Source organism: Manis pentadactyla, chromosome 14 (genome assembly GCF_030020395.1).
Source record: "Manis pentadactyla isolate mManPen7 chromosome 14, mManPen7.hap1, whole genome shotgun sequence".
NCBI classification, from domain to species: Eukaryota; Metazoa; Chordata; class Mammalia; order Pholidota; family Manidae; genus Manis; species Manis pentadactyla.
This window is the reverse complement of record NC_080032.1, coordinates 23,252,268-23,269,250: the sequence shown is the minus strand read 5'-3', so window position 1 is coordinate 23,269,250 and position 16,983 is coordinate 23,252,268. Positions and strand designations below refer to the sequence as shown.

At 44.4% G+C, this 16,983-nt stretch overlaps 1 protein-coding gene across 3 annotated transcripts in view; it reads right to left on the bottom strand.

The window, feature by feature from the left end:
• TMEM120B (transmembrane protein 120B) overlaps positions 1–15,437 on the bottom strand; it is a 32,557-nt gene extending 17,120 nt beyond the window's left edge. The window contains exons 1-2 of one of the 3 annotated variants that reach the window (XM_036929178.2): positions 15,063–15,437; positions 258–376 (exon numbers count right to left, since the gene is read on the bottom strand). In XM_036929178.2, the coding sequence (XP_036785073.2) occupies positions 258–376; positions 15,063–15,284 (341 nt within the window). In that variant the 5' untranslated portion in view covers positions 15,285–15,437. The remainder of the gene's footprint in view (positions 1–257; positions 377–15,062) is intronic. The other 2 variants (XM_036929179.2, XM_036929177.2) reach the window with 2 other exon arrangements.
• Positions 15,438–16,983: the final 1,546 nt, after the last annotated feature.

Sequence of the window (16,983 nt, the reverse complement as noted above, 5' to 3'; positions counted from 1 at the left end):
AGGCTGGAGGATATAGGCCTGGCACTGCTGGTAGCCATTCTGGTGACCATGAAGGAACAATTATCCTGAGAGCGAAACCAATCTAGAGGAAGGCAGAATTTGGAAGAAAAAAACAGATTCCTAAAAACACACTTTGACCCCTGGATCCAGCAATGCCTGTTTTTTTCCATTAAAATTTCCCTTCTCTGCTCAAGTCAGCTTTGAGTTGGGTTTCTGTCCCTTAAAACCAGAAGTCTTTAAATTGCAGCCACACCTACCTCTGGAGTGTGTGCTTCAGGTCTTTTAGTCGTGTCTTCTGCTTGTTGATGCAGCTGCTACACAGAGTCTGGAGTGCAGTCAGCTCCTCCAGCTTCTGCCTGTAGACCCTGTGAGTTTCCTGAGGGACGAAGGAGACCAGGCAGGGCATATGAGAGAATGTGAATAGGTCATTTTTCATAGCTTGCTTGTGCCAATGGGATATGACTAGAGATTACAGTCTGACAGCTACAAGACACAACTACAATATCAAAGATGTGGCTTCGAAATTCAGGGAAGGCAGTAAAACACAGCACTTGTGTGATAATAAACTGTTTTTTTTCTGCCCAGATCCCATCCTTCTAATGGTAACAGCATCCAAATATGCCTTTGAGGGGCCACCTATCATCAATTCTTAGTCCAGATGGTTTGACATTCCATCCCCATGCCAAGGATGGGCATGTGATCCAGGCCTGGTTAATCAGTGTCCTCCAATTCCCTGGCTGATGGATCAGAGGTGAACACACTGAGCTCAAACTGGGCCAATGAGAGTCAGCTCTGGGATTCAGGCTGGTACTGGTTTAGCAATGGCTCTCTTTCTTCTCAGTTCGCTAATCTGATCAAATGTATACCTGAGGCTGCTGAGTGAGGGCAGCCTGCCTAAGAATGAAGCCAAACAGGAAAACAGAATTGAGACATGGTAAGAGACAGAATTCTTACAGCATCATTTCAGCTCTTGGATCTAGCCAGGTCTGAATGTAATGCTATCTATCCAATACTCTTGGTGATATGAATTAATAAATTCCTTCTCCCCTAGGCCAGTTTGTGTTGGGTTTCTAATTCTGGCAATGAAGTGAGCCCTTGCTAAGTCAACTAAGAAAAAGACATAGCTCTTCCCTCATAGGCAGCCTTCCCTACCACAGGCAGTCACTGCCATCAACTCAGTATCTCATTCCTAGAAGTAATCATTGAGGACCACAAAGCCAGGGGAAATACAAGAGATTTGGCCACAATGCAGGGGGAATGGAACACAGTGACTTCTCAACACTGATGCCACAGCACTTCCTCCAAAATAATGCCACATGCAGGGAGACAATCCACTCCCTCTCAACTTCTGACCATCTAGGATAAATACAACAATTTGGAGAAAACAGTATGTGAAATGGAGGCTATGAAATTAAAAACATTAATTCAATGAACATATTTACAGTGGCTGTTTTCTTGGGTGGAGGGAGAGAAAAAAGGGATGGTCAAATAGCAAGGCCAGAAGCCCAAATGCTCATTTCTGCCAAGCAGGATCCCTTGATACGAAGATTAAACTAGAAAATAAGGAAGAAGTAAAGGCAGTGACATATGACTAGGTAACAATCAGATGCAACATCAAAGAATGCTGTGAGCAAGTCTCACTTGGTATGGCCCCCAGATGAGAGGCCTCGGTCCCCGGGAAGCATACAGTATCCACACTCTTTCCTTCCAGGGTCCCCAGAGAGGAACACTGTGTCTCTCTTTTATTTAACTTTTAATTTTTTAAATAACTTCAAATTCGCAAAGAAATTGTAATAAGAGTACAAAGACTTCTCCTATACCCTTTACCCAGATTCACCAACTGTTAGCATTATGATACATTTGCTTTATCTCCGTTTGTGTGTGTGTTTTCTGTATCAGGCATCAGTAAACTACAGCCTACAGGCCAAATCTGGCCCCCTGATTTGTGCAGGCAGATGGGCAGTAAGCTAGAAATCGTTTTTGGTTGGAAAAAAAAAATCAAAAGAATATTTTATAATATGTGACAAGTATACGAAATTGAAATTTCAGTATCCATAAATAAATGTATTGGAACACAGCCACACCCGTTCATTTACATATTGTCTAAGGCTGCTCTGGCACCACAATGGCAGAGTGAGTAGTTGTGACAGACACCATATGACCCGTAAAGCCTAGAATCTTGACTACTAGTCCTTTTTGCCAAAAAAGTTGGCCTACTCCTTTTCTAAACCATTTGGGAGTTAGTTGTAGACAACATGCTTCTTTACTCCTAAATACTTCAGCGAGTACTTCTTAAGAACATGACATTCTCTTGTATAGCCACAGTACAATTATCAAATACAGAAAATGTAACCTTGATTCAATATAATACTATGACCTCAAATACCATCCAAATTCAAATTTTACTAGCTGCCCTTGATGGCAACTCCCCCAGATCCTGGAGGCAGGTCAGTCTCCTGCCTTGTACCACTGCTCACATCTCTTTAGTTTCCTTTAGTCTAGAACAGCTCTTCAACTTTTGGCTTTCATGCCAATGCCATTTTTAAAGTACAGTTCAGTTCTTTTGAAGAATGTCCCCTCACCTAGGTTTATCTGATATTTCCTCACAGTTGGATTTTGGTTATGTATTTGGGGCAGACATGCCACTAAAGTGATGCTTTGTCATCAGCATCTCCCATCAGGAGGGACACAGTGTCAGTGATGTTTGCTTTGATTGCCAGGAAACCCACTTTCTCCACTACAGTAACCAGCTTACTATCCGTTATTAATAAGTCATCTGTAGAGAGAGGCTGCGTTTTAATCACTTTGAATTCTTCAGGGCCAAAAACAACCCTCTATGTTCAACTAGTATCTGCTGGTAATAAAAGGAACCCTCTAGAACTGGCCAGAGAGGACAGGGCCAGGAGACCCTGACTAGACTGCACGGCCTTTGAGAAGATGGCATTTTGGCATGAGAGCCTCTGGCAGTGCCAGCTCAGGCTCCTGGAAGATAAAGGGCCATGCTATCTCCTGGCATTCTTTGGTGTTGGGTCCCACCATAAAGAGATAAGACCAAAACTGCAACATTAGCAGCCTGATGCTCATCAGGCCCTCTCCAGTTTTAATTAGTATTTAATTTCACAAGTAAAATATGAACACATTATTCTCATTAAAAATTAAATCACTATAGCTATGGCTAAAGTAGGTTTTAAATATACCCCTATCCCACCTTCTCTCCCTTCTCCAGAAGTAACCACTGTTACCAATCTCTTCTAGACCTTTGTCTGTATATCCTTTCAGTCTGCAGTCTATGTACCCATGTATTTCTATATAGACCTATTTCTTTACGCACACAAATATATATGCATGTATATGAAAAATACTGCAAAAACCAGTTGTCCCTAATACTTACTATCCTTTGCTTCATTTTACTAATAGGACCTCCCCAAGTCGTAAACAGGCACATGGCTATCCAGCTACAGACATTTCCCAGTCTCCCTTGAAGCCAGGTGTAGCAGTATGACAAAGAGTTAGCCAGTGGGATGCAAGCAGAAATGATGTGGGTAACTTCTGAACCACATTTTTTATAAGAAACTGCTTGCCCTCCACTCTTGCTTTCTCTGGCTGAGATACGGCAACAGTGGGTCTGGTTACCCTGAAAGCAGAGCTGGAAGCCACATGATGCAAATGGTCCACCTCCCCTTCCTGGGCCAAACCAACCTGGATCCCAGGTAGCTGCATGTGACAGCGCCCTCCTCCCTACGATGTTTTTAAAGCATGCTAGCCCACTGTTTAGCACTCTTCACATGGAGAGGTGAGGTCTCTGTTCCCTCCCCTAAAATATACATAGGCTGTGGCTGGTTTGACCAGTAAAATATGGCAGCACTGACACTATACAATTTCTAAGAAATAGTCACATAAAGCCATATGGTTTCCACCTTATTTGCTGGAATACTCACTCTTAGAGCAAAAAGTTCAACTATCTTAAGGCTACCATGCTGTATAGAAACCCTAACCACATGTAGACACTCTGACCATTAGTCACAATTAAGACAAACCTTGTCAATCTAGTTCAGGCACCGACATGGGGTAAATGATTCCAGATGACTCCAGTCCCAGCCATGTGAGCTACTCCCAGCAATTTAAGTTTTCCCAACTAAGGCCTCTAATATCATACAGCACAGTCAAGCTATCCACAGTATACCTGGTCTAAACTCCTGACCCACAAAAACCATAAGCAAAATGCAATTATAGTTATTTTATGCAGCAGCAGATAATTGGAACACCATTCACACTGGGCCACGCCTCCCTCTGGACTGTTGTGTGAGAAAGAAGCTACCTAAGTTAAGTCTTTATTTGAGCATTTCTTTGTTATAGCAGCATAACTTATACCCTAATGCACATACTTTTGATTTTTAAAAATATATTAATAGTATTAGAATATAGATATGATTTGACAACCTTCTTTTCTCAGTCAACATGTCTTCAAGATCTAACTACATAAGAATATACAGATATACTTCATTCACTTTAGTGCTGTGAGGATTTCATATTATGGATATACCCCAGTTTATTTAGCCATTCTCCTAATGCTGGATATTTAGGTTGTTTCCAGTCTCTGACAATAACCAACAATGCAACACTGAATAATATCCTTGTACTGCCTCCTTGGGCACACGTGCAAGTATTTCCCTGGGGGAGAGAAGTGGGATTGCTGGGTCAGAGGGTACAGGCTTGTTTTCAGTTTAACAGATCTTGACAAACTGCCTGCAGAGTGGCTATACCAATTCACACTCCTACCCACAGCATATAACAGCTGTCCACACAGCACCAACACTCAGTGCTCTCCATCCACATTTACATTTTTACAGACACGTTTCTAATGCTCTGATGGGGACATTTTCTGCTGGATCCTAAGGCAGACTGGAAAGGGATGGGAAGTCAATGGACCTTCCCATAATTTTGTCCCCTGGCACACTGAATCATTCCTACTCTCTGACATTGGCTAGAGCCACTTTCCACGGTAGTTCCAACACTGGAGACTACACATCCGATCCACTCCTGTCCTCGGCTGCAGGCTCAGGATTTGCCAGCCATGAGGCATACAATGTAGGGTGGGGGGAGTCAGAAACAAGGCCCTCAGTGTGACTCTCTCCACCTTTACTCCCAGGGCATTCCTTATCCACACCCCATCTCTGCTTGATTCCACTTCATGCCAATCCCACAAATCGTAGGAAGGATTAATTCATTTCCTGGACCCTAACTTTTTCCCAGACAACTGTCTCTCACTCTCTTTTTTAATTTTGGTAAAATATATACAACATAAAATGCATCATTTTAATCATTAAATTTTTATTTTTCTAATTGTAATAAAATACACATAAAATCTACCATCTTAACCATTTCAAGTGTACAATTCAGTGGCACTAAATATGTTCATGCTGTTGTGCAACCATCCATCCCCAGGACTTCTTCATCCTCCCAACGGAAACTCCAAACCCATCAAACAACTCCATTTCCTATTCTCCCAGTCCCTAGCAACTACCATTCTACTTTCTGTCTCTATGAATGTGGCTCCAGACTTGATTGCTTGCTTGTTCGTTTGTTCATTCGTTTATTCATTTATTTTGTTATCATTAATCTACAATTACATGCAGAACATTATGTTTACTAGGCTCCCCCCTTCACCAAGTCCCCCCCACAAACCCCATTACAGTCACTGTCCATCAGCTTAGTAAGATGCTGTAGAATCACTACTTGTCTTCTCTGTGTTGTACAGCCCTCCCCATGCCCCCCACACACATTATACATGCTAATCGTAATGCCCCCTTTCTTTTTCCCCACCCTTATCTCTCCCTTCCCACCCATCCTCCCCAGTCCCTTTTCCTTTGGTAACTGTTAGTCCATTCTTGGGTTCTGTGATTCTGCTGCTGTTTTGTTCCTTCAGTTTTTCTTTGTTCTTATACTCCACATATGAGTGAAATCATTTGGTATTTGTCTTTCTCCGCCTGGCTTATTTCACTGAGCATAATACCCTCTAGCTCCATCCATGTTGTTGCAAATGGTAGGATTTATTTTCTTCTTATGGCTGAATAATATTCCATTGTGTATATGTACCACATCTTCTTTATCCATTCATCCCCACTGATGGAACTTAGGTTGCTTCCATTTATTGGCTATTGGAAATAGTGCTGTGATAAACATAGGAGTGCATCTGTCTTTTTTAAACTGGGCTGCTGCATTCTTAGGATAAATTCCTAGAAGTGGAATTCCTGGGTCAAATGGTATTTCTATTTTGAGGTTTTTGAGGAACCTCCATACTGCTTTTCACAATGGTTGAACTAATTTACATTCCCATTGTGTCTGGCTTATTTAGACATAGCATAATGTTGTCAAGGTCTATCCATATTGTACCATGTGACAGACTTTCCTTCCTTTTAAAGGCTGAATAATATTCCATTATATGGATATATCACACTTTCTTTATCCATTCATCTTTTGGCTGTGAATAACTTTACTATGTGAAAAATGTAACTTACTATGTAATTTATTACATAAATTTACTATTGTGAATAATGTTACTACGAACATGGCTGTGTAAGTATCTGCTCGAGTCTGTATTCTCACCTCTTTGTGGAATATACCCAGAAGTGGAATTGCTAGATCATATAATAATTCTGTTTACCTTGAGGAAATGCCATACCATTTTCCACAGCAGCTGCACCATTTTACAACAGCTGTGTCTTGCTGCAGTGTCCATGGAGTGGTTCTGGAAGGTGGGAAGGACACAATTCCTGTCTTCCCTTGGGTCCCTGGCTATTTTGCACGAGGGTGTCTCCAGCAGACCCTCAACTGGAACAGTGCTCTGAGATGCTTTTTCCAGGAGCAGGATGAGCCACACTGAGGCAATCCAATCCTGCCTTTCATCCAATCAACCTTGGCCCTGTGGTCTCAAATGGAACTCATCACCAGATGGCAGCCTTCTGTTGTTTTTGCCAACTAGGCAGCCATTCCCCTTCTGTTTAATGTCCCTAGTAGTTTCTCTGGAGATCCACCCCTCCCCTACACTCAGTCCATGAGATCTGGCTAGGCACAGAGCTGACCCTGCACCAGGTTCCATGGCATATTGACCCAGGCCTAGCCATTGAGAGCATCAGCCTCCCAACCCAGCTGGTTGATTCAAGGATGGGTATTCAAAACCAACAAAACTCAGTCGTGGGGTTTTTATTAGAACTACTGAAAAGAGAAAACTCTTTTTCCACTAGTTTTGAAGGTAGCAGGGTATGAGCTCAGAGCTAATGCATCTGTCTTGCCTGAGGATGAACCCAATTTAACAGGTAAACAGGGCACAGCAGTAGAGGAAGGCTGAACCCTGATGGTTTCGTCTGAGTCCTTGGATCAGCTTATACCAGAAGGCAGTACATCTTTAACTTCCCAATTATGTAAGTAAACAAATGCCATTTTATTCTGTTTGGCTTTGTCAGCTTGGGTTGAATGTCTTCATTTCAGAGGCAAATGGAAGAATCCAGATTAATATGCCAAAGAACAAAGCTTTCCTTCTGGGCAAAGTTACCACACCAGGTAAGAAGAGAAGCTGCAAATCTTGGACTCATTATTACCAAGCTCTTGCTCTGGGCACTGTCATGTTAAAGACACCAAAAACAAGGACCTGGAGTCAGGCTGAATGAATCCTTCATCAAGCCAGTAACTAAACAAGCACTCAAAAATATAGATCTCTGAACAACAACACTGGGTATTTTTCTATCAAACCAAGTACCTAAGCCATTATTTTTTCACAACTTTATTGACATATAATCTACATACCATAAAATTCACTCATGTTAAGTGCAAATTCAGTGATTTTTATGCATTTACCAAATTGCGCAATATCCAGCTTTAGAAAATTCCATCACCTAATAAGATTCCAGCTCACTCCCCATTCTCACCTCCCCCCAGTTTCTGGCAACCATTAATCTACATTCTGTCCCTCTAGATTTGCCTATTCTGGACATCTCATATAGACTGAATCATATATCATTTTTTTGTCTGGCTTCTTTCACTTAACATCATGTTTTGGGGCTTATTTATATTGTAGCACATATGGGTATCCCTATTTTCTGAATGTTCGAGCTATACCACTTTACTTTTTCAAAAGACCTACATTAGTAAGTAATGGCTTTTATCATACAAGCAAAAATCCTCTTCAGATTTCTTTGGGTTAGCAAAAACAGGTACTAACATAAGTCTTTCCCAACAGCAAAGTGGAGTAATGCGAACTTTCAAAAAGCAGGGGATACTCTTTACTTCACACCATTTCAGCTTATAAAAGGTTTCACAGGAACACTCTACTTTTGGAGAACAGGAAAAATCTGTACTTGTATTTTCTTATTGGTACTCAGCAATAAAAATATGGTATAGATACATCATATTTTGTTCATCCATTCACCAGTTGTTGGACACTTATTTCCACTTCTTGGATATTATGAATAATGCTGCCATGAACATTCATGTACACGTCTTTGTGTAGACATATATTTTCATTTGTCTTGGGCAGATAATGTAGAAATGGAACTGCCAGACTGTATGGTAAATATAAGTTTAACTTCTAAAGAAAATGTCAAACTGCCAAACCATTATTTTTTTCTAAATTTGGCAGCAGTGGATTGGAACATGGGAAACACCAAAAACTGGGAGTTAGCTCTCTGCACAGCACTAGGAGTACCACCTTATTAAATGTGACTGACTCCCACATCAAGTTGTTACCTCTAAAAATAACCCAGAGTGCTGAGGGCACCAGAACAGACAGGCAGCTGCAGAAGAGAACTCCATTCTGCAGTACAAAGCAAGCCCCAACTCCCAACTGTCTAGTTCAAGACCAATCAGAGAAAAAAATAACACAGTTGATAGAATATTTAAAGATGGAGCTTCAGGGGGAAAAGAGAAGATAATTATAAGGCAAACATTGCCAGTAAAGAATCAAATGCTAACTATATAAATGTAATCAAAATGTCCAAGAGAAATACTAGCCAACAGTACTCGATTCTGCAGTAAATGATATTTGTGCAGTCATAATCATGTAAATGACTGACACTGAGCCTAGAGATAGTGAGCCTGGTTTTGTTTATGAGCCTTTTGGTACTGCCGGGTTACTTTCTGGTCTACTGCTCACTCTAATATGAAATATTTCAGGCATACAAAAAAAGACAGAAACATATAATAGAAAATAAATGTAACATTAACACCATATTCTCTCCCTCAGTTTAAGAAATAACAGTGCACATAGTTTTATAAAGCCCATATATGTTTTAGGTGGGATCCCCATCCTCTGCCCCCAAAAAGGAGAACCCCTATCCCGGTTATTTCTGTCCCTCTGCCCATCCCAGATCAGTTCTGTCTTTGTGCCCTGGGAGGCTGACCACTGTGGACTGCATCTCCTGGACTCCCTTACCCTGCCTCCTGCCTGGGGTTAGCCAGTGGGATGCACAGACAAGACAGGAAGGCAGGAGGAGAGAGAAGCAGGGTATTTGTTGCTCCTGCTTCCTTCCTGCTTTGCTGCAGCCTTCAACCATCACAGCTCCCGACCTGCAGCTCACCTTTCCCAGCAGTGGACTATGGCCAAGCTCTGTGACTGCCCCCTTACTTCTGCCCCTTTAGGATTAGGATGGGTCTCAGCAGCAGGGGCCTCACCCTTAAACTGCTGCACCTCTGTAAATAACACCTTCCTGAAACTCTTTTCAGTGAGACCCTTTTGGGGAGTCATTTGCTTCTTGCCAGGGCCCTGCCCACGTCTCCACTATACTGCATCTGGCCCATATCACTCCTTTCTAAGTCTTTGTATTTGTACTACATAGATATGTATCAGTAAGCAATATGTAGTGTTGTTCTGAATATTACACATTGTATATACTTTCGTATCATATAATACTTTATTATACTACAACTTTCAATGTTGCTTTTCTTTCTATAACATTTATTGATGTTGCTACACATAGCTCTAGTTTATTCATTCTGTAATTCATACCCCACTCTATGGGTATTCAGTGGAACTGTCCACTCTGACTCTGACGGACATTTAAGTTTCAGTTTTCAGATGCTATAAACAAGTGTTATGAGAATTCCTGTACATATCTATTTGAATTTTTAACTATGTGGATATGCATAACTTATAAAAATATAGAATGTATAAGATAAGGGTGGGGGAACACACTAACATTGGATCATTCTTTCCAATATATCTGATTACCATCCTTTTATACCATGTATAGAAGACACAAACTAGCAAGTTTCCACTGGAGGATTACAGGATCTGCTGACTCTCCTGTCCTTTGAGAGCTTGAGGCCCCAAGCTCTGTGCCAGTGGGAAGATGAGGTTAATGACTCCAGGTCCCAGCACGGCTGTGAAACAGCTGGAAATGCTTTCTTAACACAACTTGGCTGAGTTGTTAAGATCCGGAACTGAGAAGTCACAACTCCTGAGTCAACATACTGCAAGAATTGCCAGCAATGGAATCTCGTGGTATTTTCAGATAGGGCCTTAGCCCAAGAACACTGCAAGTTGGTGGGCAATGCAGCAGACTGCAACAGAGCCATGGCCACCACCAAAACGTGTGCTTCTTTCTAGTGGTAGGGGGTTCCCCCACCCTGCCTTTATCTTATACATTCTATATTTTTATAAGTTATGCATAACTTCCTTGGGAGTGTCTTGACACAATTCGGAAATCACATATATAAACTGTTTCTATTACCCCCCAAAATGCCTGTCTAACATCTCTGATTTTTTTTATTCCCAGTATTTTGATTTTCCTTCACGGGGCCACCCCTCACCCACTCTTTTTACATGTGGTTTGAGTGGCACTGATTCCAGTCTTGGGCTCCAGGGGTAAGAAAAGTAACCAAGGCCTAGTGGATCAGTGCCACAGTGACTGGTTAAGTAAGGGATTATCACATGACCCAAGCTGGGACAGTGAGTCGGCCTTGGGACTACTGCTGGAATTACTCTGCTTCTTCCATGTTTACTAAGCTGGTAGATATCAACCTGGGGCTTCCAGTGCGCATCTTTGCTGCAACATAGGTGAGACCCCTGAGAAAGAGGGAACAGAGAAAGACATACAAAGAGGCATCAGCAGAGTCCCTGGATCCAGCCTTGCCTGAAGTCATTTGCTGATACATGGACTTCCTGATACATGAGCCAATAAACCCCTTTTTCTGGCTTAAAGCTGACTGAACTGGGTTTCTGTGACTTGCAGTTAAGAACCCTGACTGGTGCATTATGGTAAAGCATCAGCCAAATGAAATGGCTCAAAAGTTTCCTTCTAAAACAAAAGGTCTCAGGTACTTTAGAGTACACTGTGTTAGGAACCCAAAAAGTACCTGATGTATACAGCAGACCTGCATTCAAATTCTAGCTTTGTGACTTTAAAATTACTTAACATTTCTTAGCCTCAGTTTCCTCATCTATAAAGTAAGGGTTGTTGTTTAGATTAAATGGAATAATCCATGTATCATACAGTTAGTTCTTACTATTATTCTTGTCAGCCTTTGTTTGGTAGAGACTCAAGTTCAGAGAGGTAGCTTGCAAAAGGTCACACACTAGACAGTGGCAGAGTTCAGGCCTGAACCCAGGAATCCTCACTCCCTGACCAGGGTTCTTTCTACACAATCCATTTCTAAAGAAAGAGGTCCCTAAGACAATTCAAGGTGAAGAGAAACAAGAGCCTGCAAGAGTGAGCCCAGGGTAGACCTGCCTTGTGTAGTGGTTAAGAGTACAGACTTTAACATACAACAGCATGAGTTCAATCCTGACTCCAGTACTTACAAACCATGTGACTATGGGTATGTGATTTTCACTCTGTAAAATGGAGATGACAGTATCTATTTTACAGGGCTTTAATAAAATGATACTGATCTTAGAAATGACTACAGTATCTTACTACACTGATGGATAGTGATTGCAATGAGGAGTGGGGTCCGGTGGGCTTGATAATATGGGTGAATGTTGAAACCACAATGTTGCTCATGTGAAACCTTCATAAGATTGTACATCAATGACACCTTAATAAAAAAAAATTGAGAGTCCCTAATCCAGGATGCTTTAACAGAAGTGACTGAAAATTCTATTTAAACTGGCTTAATTAAAGGAAATTTGTTGTCTCATGTGATGAAAAAAAATGATTCTGATCTTGCTTCCACCCTGTCCCCCTCATGTCTAGTGTATACACAGCAGCCAGACGGATGCCCATTTCATTGGCAGTAAAAGCCAAAAATCTTTACAATGGCCTACCAGGCTCCTGAATTTCTGCAAGATCAGGTTTAGAGAAAGGCCTCTTCAGGCTACCTCCTTCCTGGGTGAGAAGGACCAGAGTCGGGTTTCCAGCGATGCAAGGGAGGAAATGCTCATTAAGTCACCTGCTGCAGGGTCTGTAAGTGACCTTTTGTGGTCACACCACAGGTCACAGTACCAAAAACGTGCTGGTCTCACACTGAGGCTCAATTCACCAGCATGGCTGAAACCCCAATCAGCTAAAACCAAATTCCCTTAGTGACTTGACCTTGCCCGAGTCCAGTGAAGCCTGGGCGGATGCAAATCACAAAAGAAAAAGGATCCTTTCCTCTAGAAAGTCCCAGAGATTATGGCTTTGGGGACATGGGGAATTCCAAAGATCTTTCAAATTCTCTAGGGTTTTAGAATTAGGTTTCCTCTTTCCTCCCTTCATTTGAAAAAGGGAAGGAGAGACAAACATAGACATACACCACTCTAAGAAAGACTGAATCATATACAAACATAAAACCCACAAGTCCCAGATTCTGAGGCAGATATAAGAAAATTAAGATACACCAGAATTTTCTGGTGGAAAAAAAATCCTTCCCGTTGTTAACCTTTTTAGTTCCAATCTGCCCATCTGCCTACCTGTGGTGACCTCCTTGTTCCCCAACAAATGTCTCATCTGAAAGACTGTGCAACACATACACAATGACAATGTATACCCTATTTAGCATATGCATGTTTCCAGAGACTCATCTCAGGAGTTCAGAGCTCTCACATTTCTTATGGGGGGAGGGGACTGCAAAAACAGACATCCCAATTAACCACTTAGAGAATGAAGTTCCAGTCCTGACTTTGCCACTAAATACCGGTGTGACCCCAGCTTAGTCAATGGCCATTCCCAAGCACAAGTTTCCTCACCTAAAAATTGAAGATGTAGACAGTGTTCTTGCTCCACTCTATGACCTTGACCTTCAGGAGACTCTGGGGCCTTCCATCATCCCTGGCCTCTGACCCAGCAGCTGCCCACCAAAGCCTGAGGCCTACAGGGTCCTTCTTCCCCAAAGCAGGACCCAGGCACTCCAGTTCCCCCTCTGCTAAAGAACCAAGCAGAGGACATCAATTTCCACCCAGCCAGCCCTCTGCAACTCTTGCTTGCTGTACACCAGGGAACAAAATGCAGGATTAATTCCCAATTCCTGTCTGTTTTGTCCCTCACACACCTAAGCCCCAGAGACACCAAGTAAGAACACAACAAATCAAGCATCTCTGCAACCTCTGCCTGCCAAGACTAGCTATCTAATTACTGTTAATTGCATTAATTGCATAGCTCTGAAGTGTTAGGACTCCTCCTCTCCTAATCTGAGGCAGGGCAAGGCAAAGGAATTATGAACAACAAAAGCACCATAAAACTCTTCTCCCACTCCTGAACCTAATACCCCTTTTGTGGCTCCATGGCTGGACATGGCCCATAAAAGAACCCAGTGGGACAAAGTATTAAGAAGTGGCTGAGTCTTCTCAATGGGAGTGGAACCAGAAGGGTCCCCTGGGAACTGAGGCAGTGGGGGACCCACACCCTGGGCCTGAAGGAGAGGGCACCAACCAACACACGCTGGACAGGCCAAAAGAGGCACACTAGTACTGGTTACCTCATCCTCTGCTCATGCCTGTAACAGCACCCCACTTCCTGATCAGCCTTCTCCCCAGCACCCATCTCTCTATTCACCCAGACCTACTGCCTCATGTCTAGACAGATCCATCACAGACACCCTTGGCAATCTCCTCTGCCCTCCTCTGGACCCTACAGGAGGCCAATCAACTGCAGTCAAGAGCTATGTAGACAGGGACAATGTCGCAGCTCCAGCGGAGAATATGAGGGAGTGGGGTGAGGGTGTGGGGTGTGATTTCAGGCAAACAGAGGCCTTCTCTGGAGAAAACAAGCTGGTAGCTGGAGAGGGAACAGCTTCATCTCCAAAAACGATCCAGGAATTCCTCCTGGCCAACCCCAAGGTCCCTGAGGCACTTCTTGTCACCAGAGAAGGTGGCTGAGGCCTCTTTGAACCTCATATGAGGAACAGCTCCTCCTGAGGACTCCTCCAGGGCAATACCATTCTCTCAGGGGCCTCTCCTACACCCACTCTCACCCCACCCCACGTAAGGCTCTGGGCCAGATGGGCGAGGGCTGGGAGCAGCCTCTATCACTGAGGGAGGCAACCCAGCTGTCAGAACTGACAGATGTCATCCACAACGCCAGACTCAGCCTGCAGCAGCGCCAGAAGCTGGCACAGATACCAGGGCTCCAAAGACAGAAAACAGGGGTCCCCAATCCCTAAGCAAAGCCTGCGGGTAGAAGGTGAACGTCTCCCAAGCACACCTGCCAAAACGGATCTACAAGAAGAGAGGGCTGCCCCGCCAGAGTAGCGGGAAATTCGGGGGCTTGTGGTGGGGGGTATAGGAGACCCTGCGGAGGTGGGGCCAGGCTGTTCTCTTTGAGTCCCAGCACATACCTGTCCCCCAGGCCTTTCCCACATGAACACACTTGAAACTTCCCCTCAGAGACCACAGACCAACTTTCTGCAGCGAAGGAGATGCGCGGAGTAAAGGTGGCGGAATGGTGGGCTCCGACCCGGCGACCCAAGTGGATGTAGAGCTGAAGTGCGGGGAGATGGAGGGGCTGGCCCACGCGTACCCCCAGCCCCCAGGGTCTAACCAGGGGTATCCCTAGGCCCTGAGGGCCCCACCGCCAGAGCCGGGGAAGCAGGAAAGGGAAGGCATTGCACCTCAGGTAGCAGAGTTGCACGACCAGGTGGCCCGGCCCTACCTGCAGTTCCTGAAATTCTCCTTCCAGCTCGTGCCACTCGCGCTCGCAACGCTCCAGCTGGCCGGACATGGTGCGGCGGCGCGAGGGGGCGGCGGCTCCCGCAGCCCCGCGCGGCGGTCGCCTACAGCCCAAGCGCGTTCGCTTGCCGGCCGCCTTCCGAGCCACCAGCTGTTCCTGCGCAGCCGGAGCCACGCGCGCCCCTGACGTCACAGCCCCGCCCATCGCCAGGGGGCGGGTCTCGCTCTTGCGCACGCGCTTCCCCGGCTCCGCCCCCGCTGCGCTGGCCGGGGCCGTGGGGGAGGGAGAAGTCTGCCGGAGTTTTGCAGGTTTCGGCAGTCTGTCGCTGCCCTAGTGAGAGTGCTTTTGCGCCTCCAGAATCTCTCTCCCAGTTGGGGTTGACTGTAAACTGCATTTGCAGAACTTATTTTACTTAGACTGTGTTTATTTGGGCTGCCTAGGATCGGGAGGGAGAAAGATTTGGGGAAGGTGGAAGCTCACCACCCCGTGGCATTGCCTGACCTGAGCCAAAGCCAAGGGCCTGGAATGCTAGAACTGACATCGGCAGTCGAGCAAGGTCGCGGGGCAGGGCGGGGAAGCGCGGGGAGGGCCCTGTCATCTCACATGGTCATTACCTACTGCAATTAATACATCCTAGTTCCCTGCCCTCTAAGACTCTCGGTGACTCTTAACAGCTGTTTCTGTCACTCGAATGACACAGTCCTCAAAGCGAATTGAATCCAAATTCCCTCCCCTTCCCCTGCATGGTCCTCCTACAAGATCCATCCCCGCCTAGCTTTCCAGTCCCTACTAATCTTACCACACCCCGTCCCGCCCCGGGTTGTTACTCTCCGGCCTCCGTTTTTTCCTCTTCCTGACCTTACTAGAACATTGTTCCTATGGTTGACTTTTTCTCATCATTCAAGCCTTAGTTCATATGACACCTGTTAGTTTTCTAGCACTGCCTTAACCACAAACTGGGTTGCTTAAACAGTAGAAATGTATTCTCTACGGTTCCCGACGCCAGCTAGCCCTGCCAAATCAGGGTCAGCAGGGCTATGCCCCCTGATAACTCTGGGTAGAATCTTTTCTTGCTTCTTCATAGGGTGGCTATCAATCCTTGTCATTCCTCAGCTTGAAGCTTCATCCCTCCAATTTCTGCTTCCGCTGTCACATGGCCTTCCTCCCTGGTGGCTGTTTGTGTCCTCTCCTCTTACAAGGACGCCAATCTAATGGACTTAGGGCCCACTTTACTCCAGCACGACCTCATCTCAACTACACCTGCAAAGACCCTATTTCCATTTAAGGTCACATTATGAGGTAGTGGGTATTAGAACTACAACATACCTTTCCCAGGGACACAATCCAACCTGTAACATCACCTCTGAATAGACTTTTCCTGATTACCCAGAGGTTCAAGCCTCCTCCTGGTCACTTATATATCTCCTGTTTTGTTTCCTTCATACAAGCTACCATTATATGAACATGTTTGTCTCCATGTTGGTTGTACGTTTTCCTCCATGGGCATAGTCTAGTCTCCATGAGGTCTCAGGGATCTTGTCTCTGTCTTGGTTGTCATCCCCAGAGCTTGGCAGAGAGTAGGCCCTCAAAAACATATGTGTACTCCTGAATATAAGCATGAGCAACTTCTTCCTGAACATACCTCCTCGAGCAAGGGAAACAAAAGCAAAAATGAACTCATGGGACTACATCAAACTAAAAAGTTTCTGTACTGCAAAGGACACCATCAACAGAACAAAAAGGCATCCTACAGTAAGGGAGAATATATTTGTAAATGACATATCCAACAAGGGGTTAACATCCAAAATATATAAAGAACTTACATACCTCAACACCCACAAAGCAAATAACCCAATTAACAAAAGGGCAAAGGATATGAAGAGACAGTTCTCCAAAGAAGAAA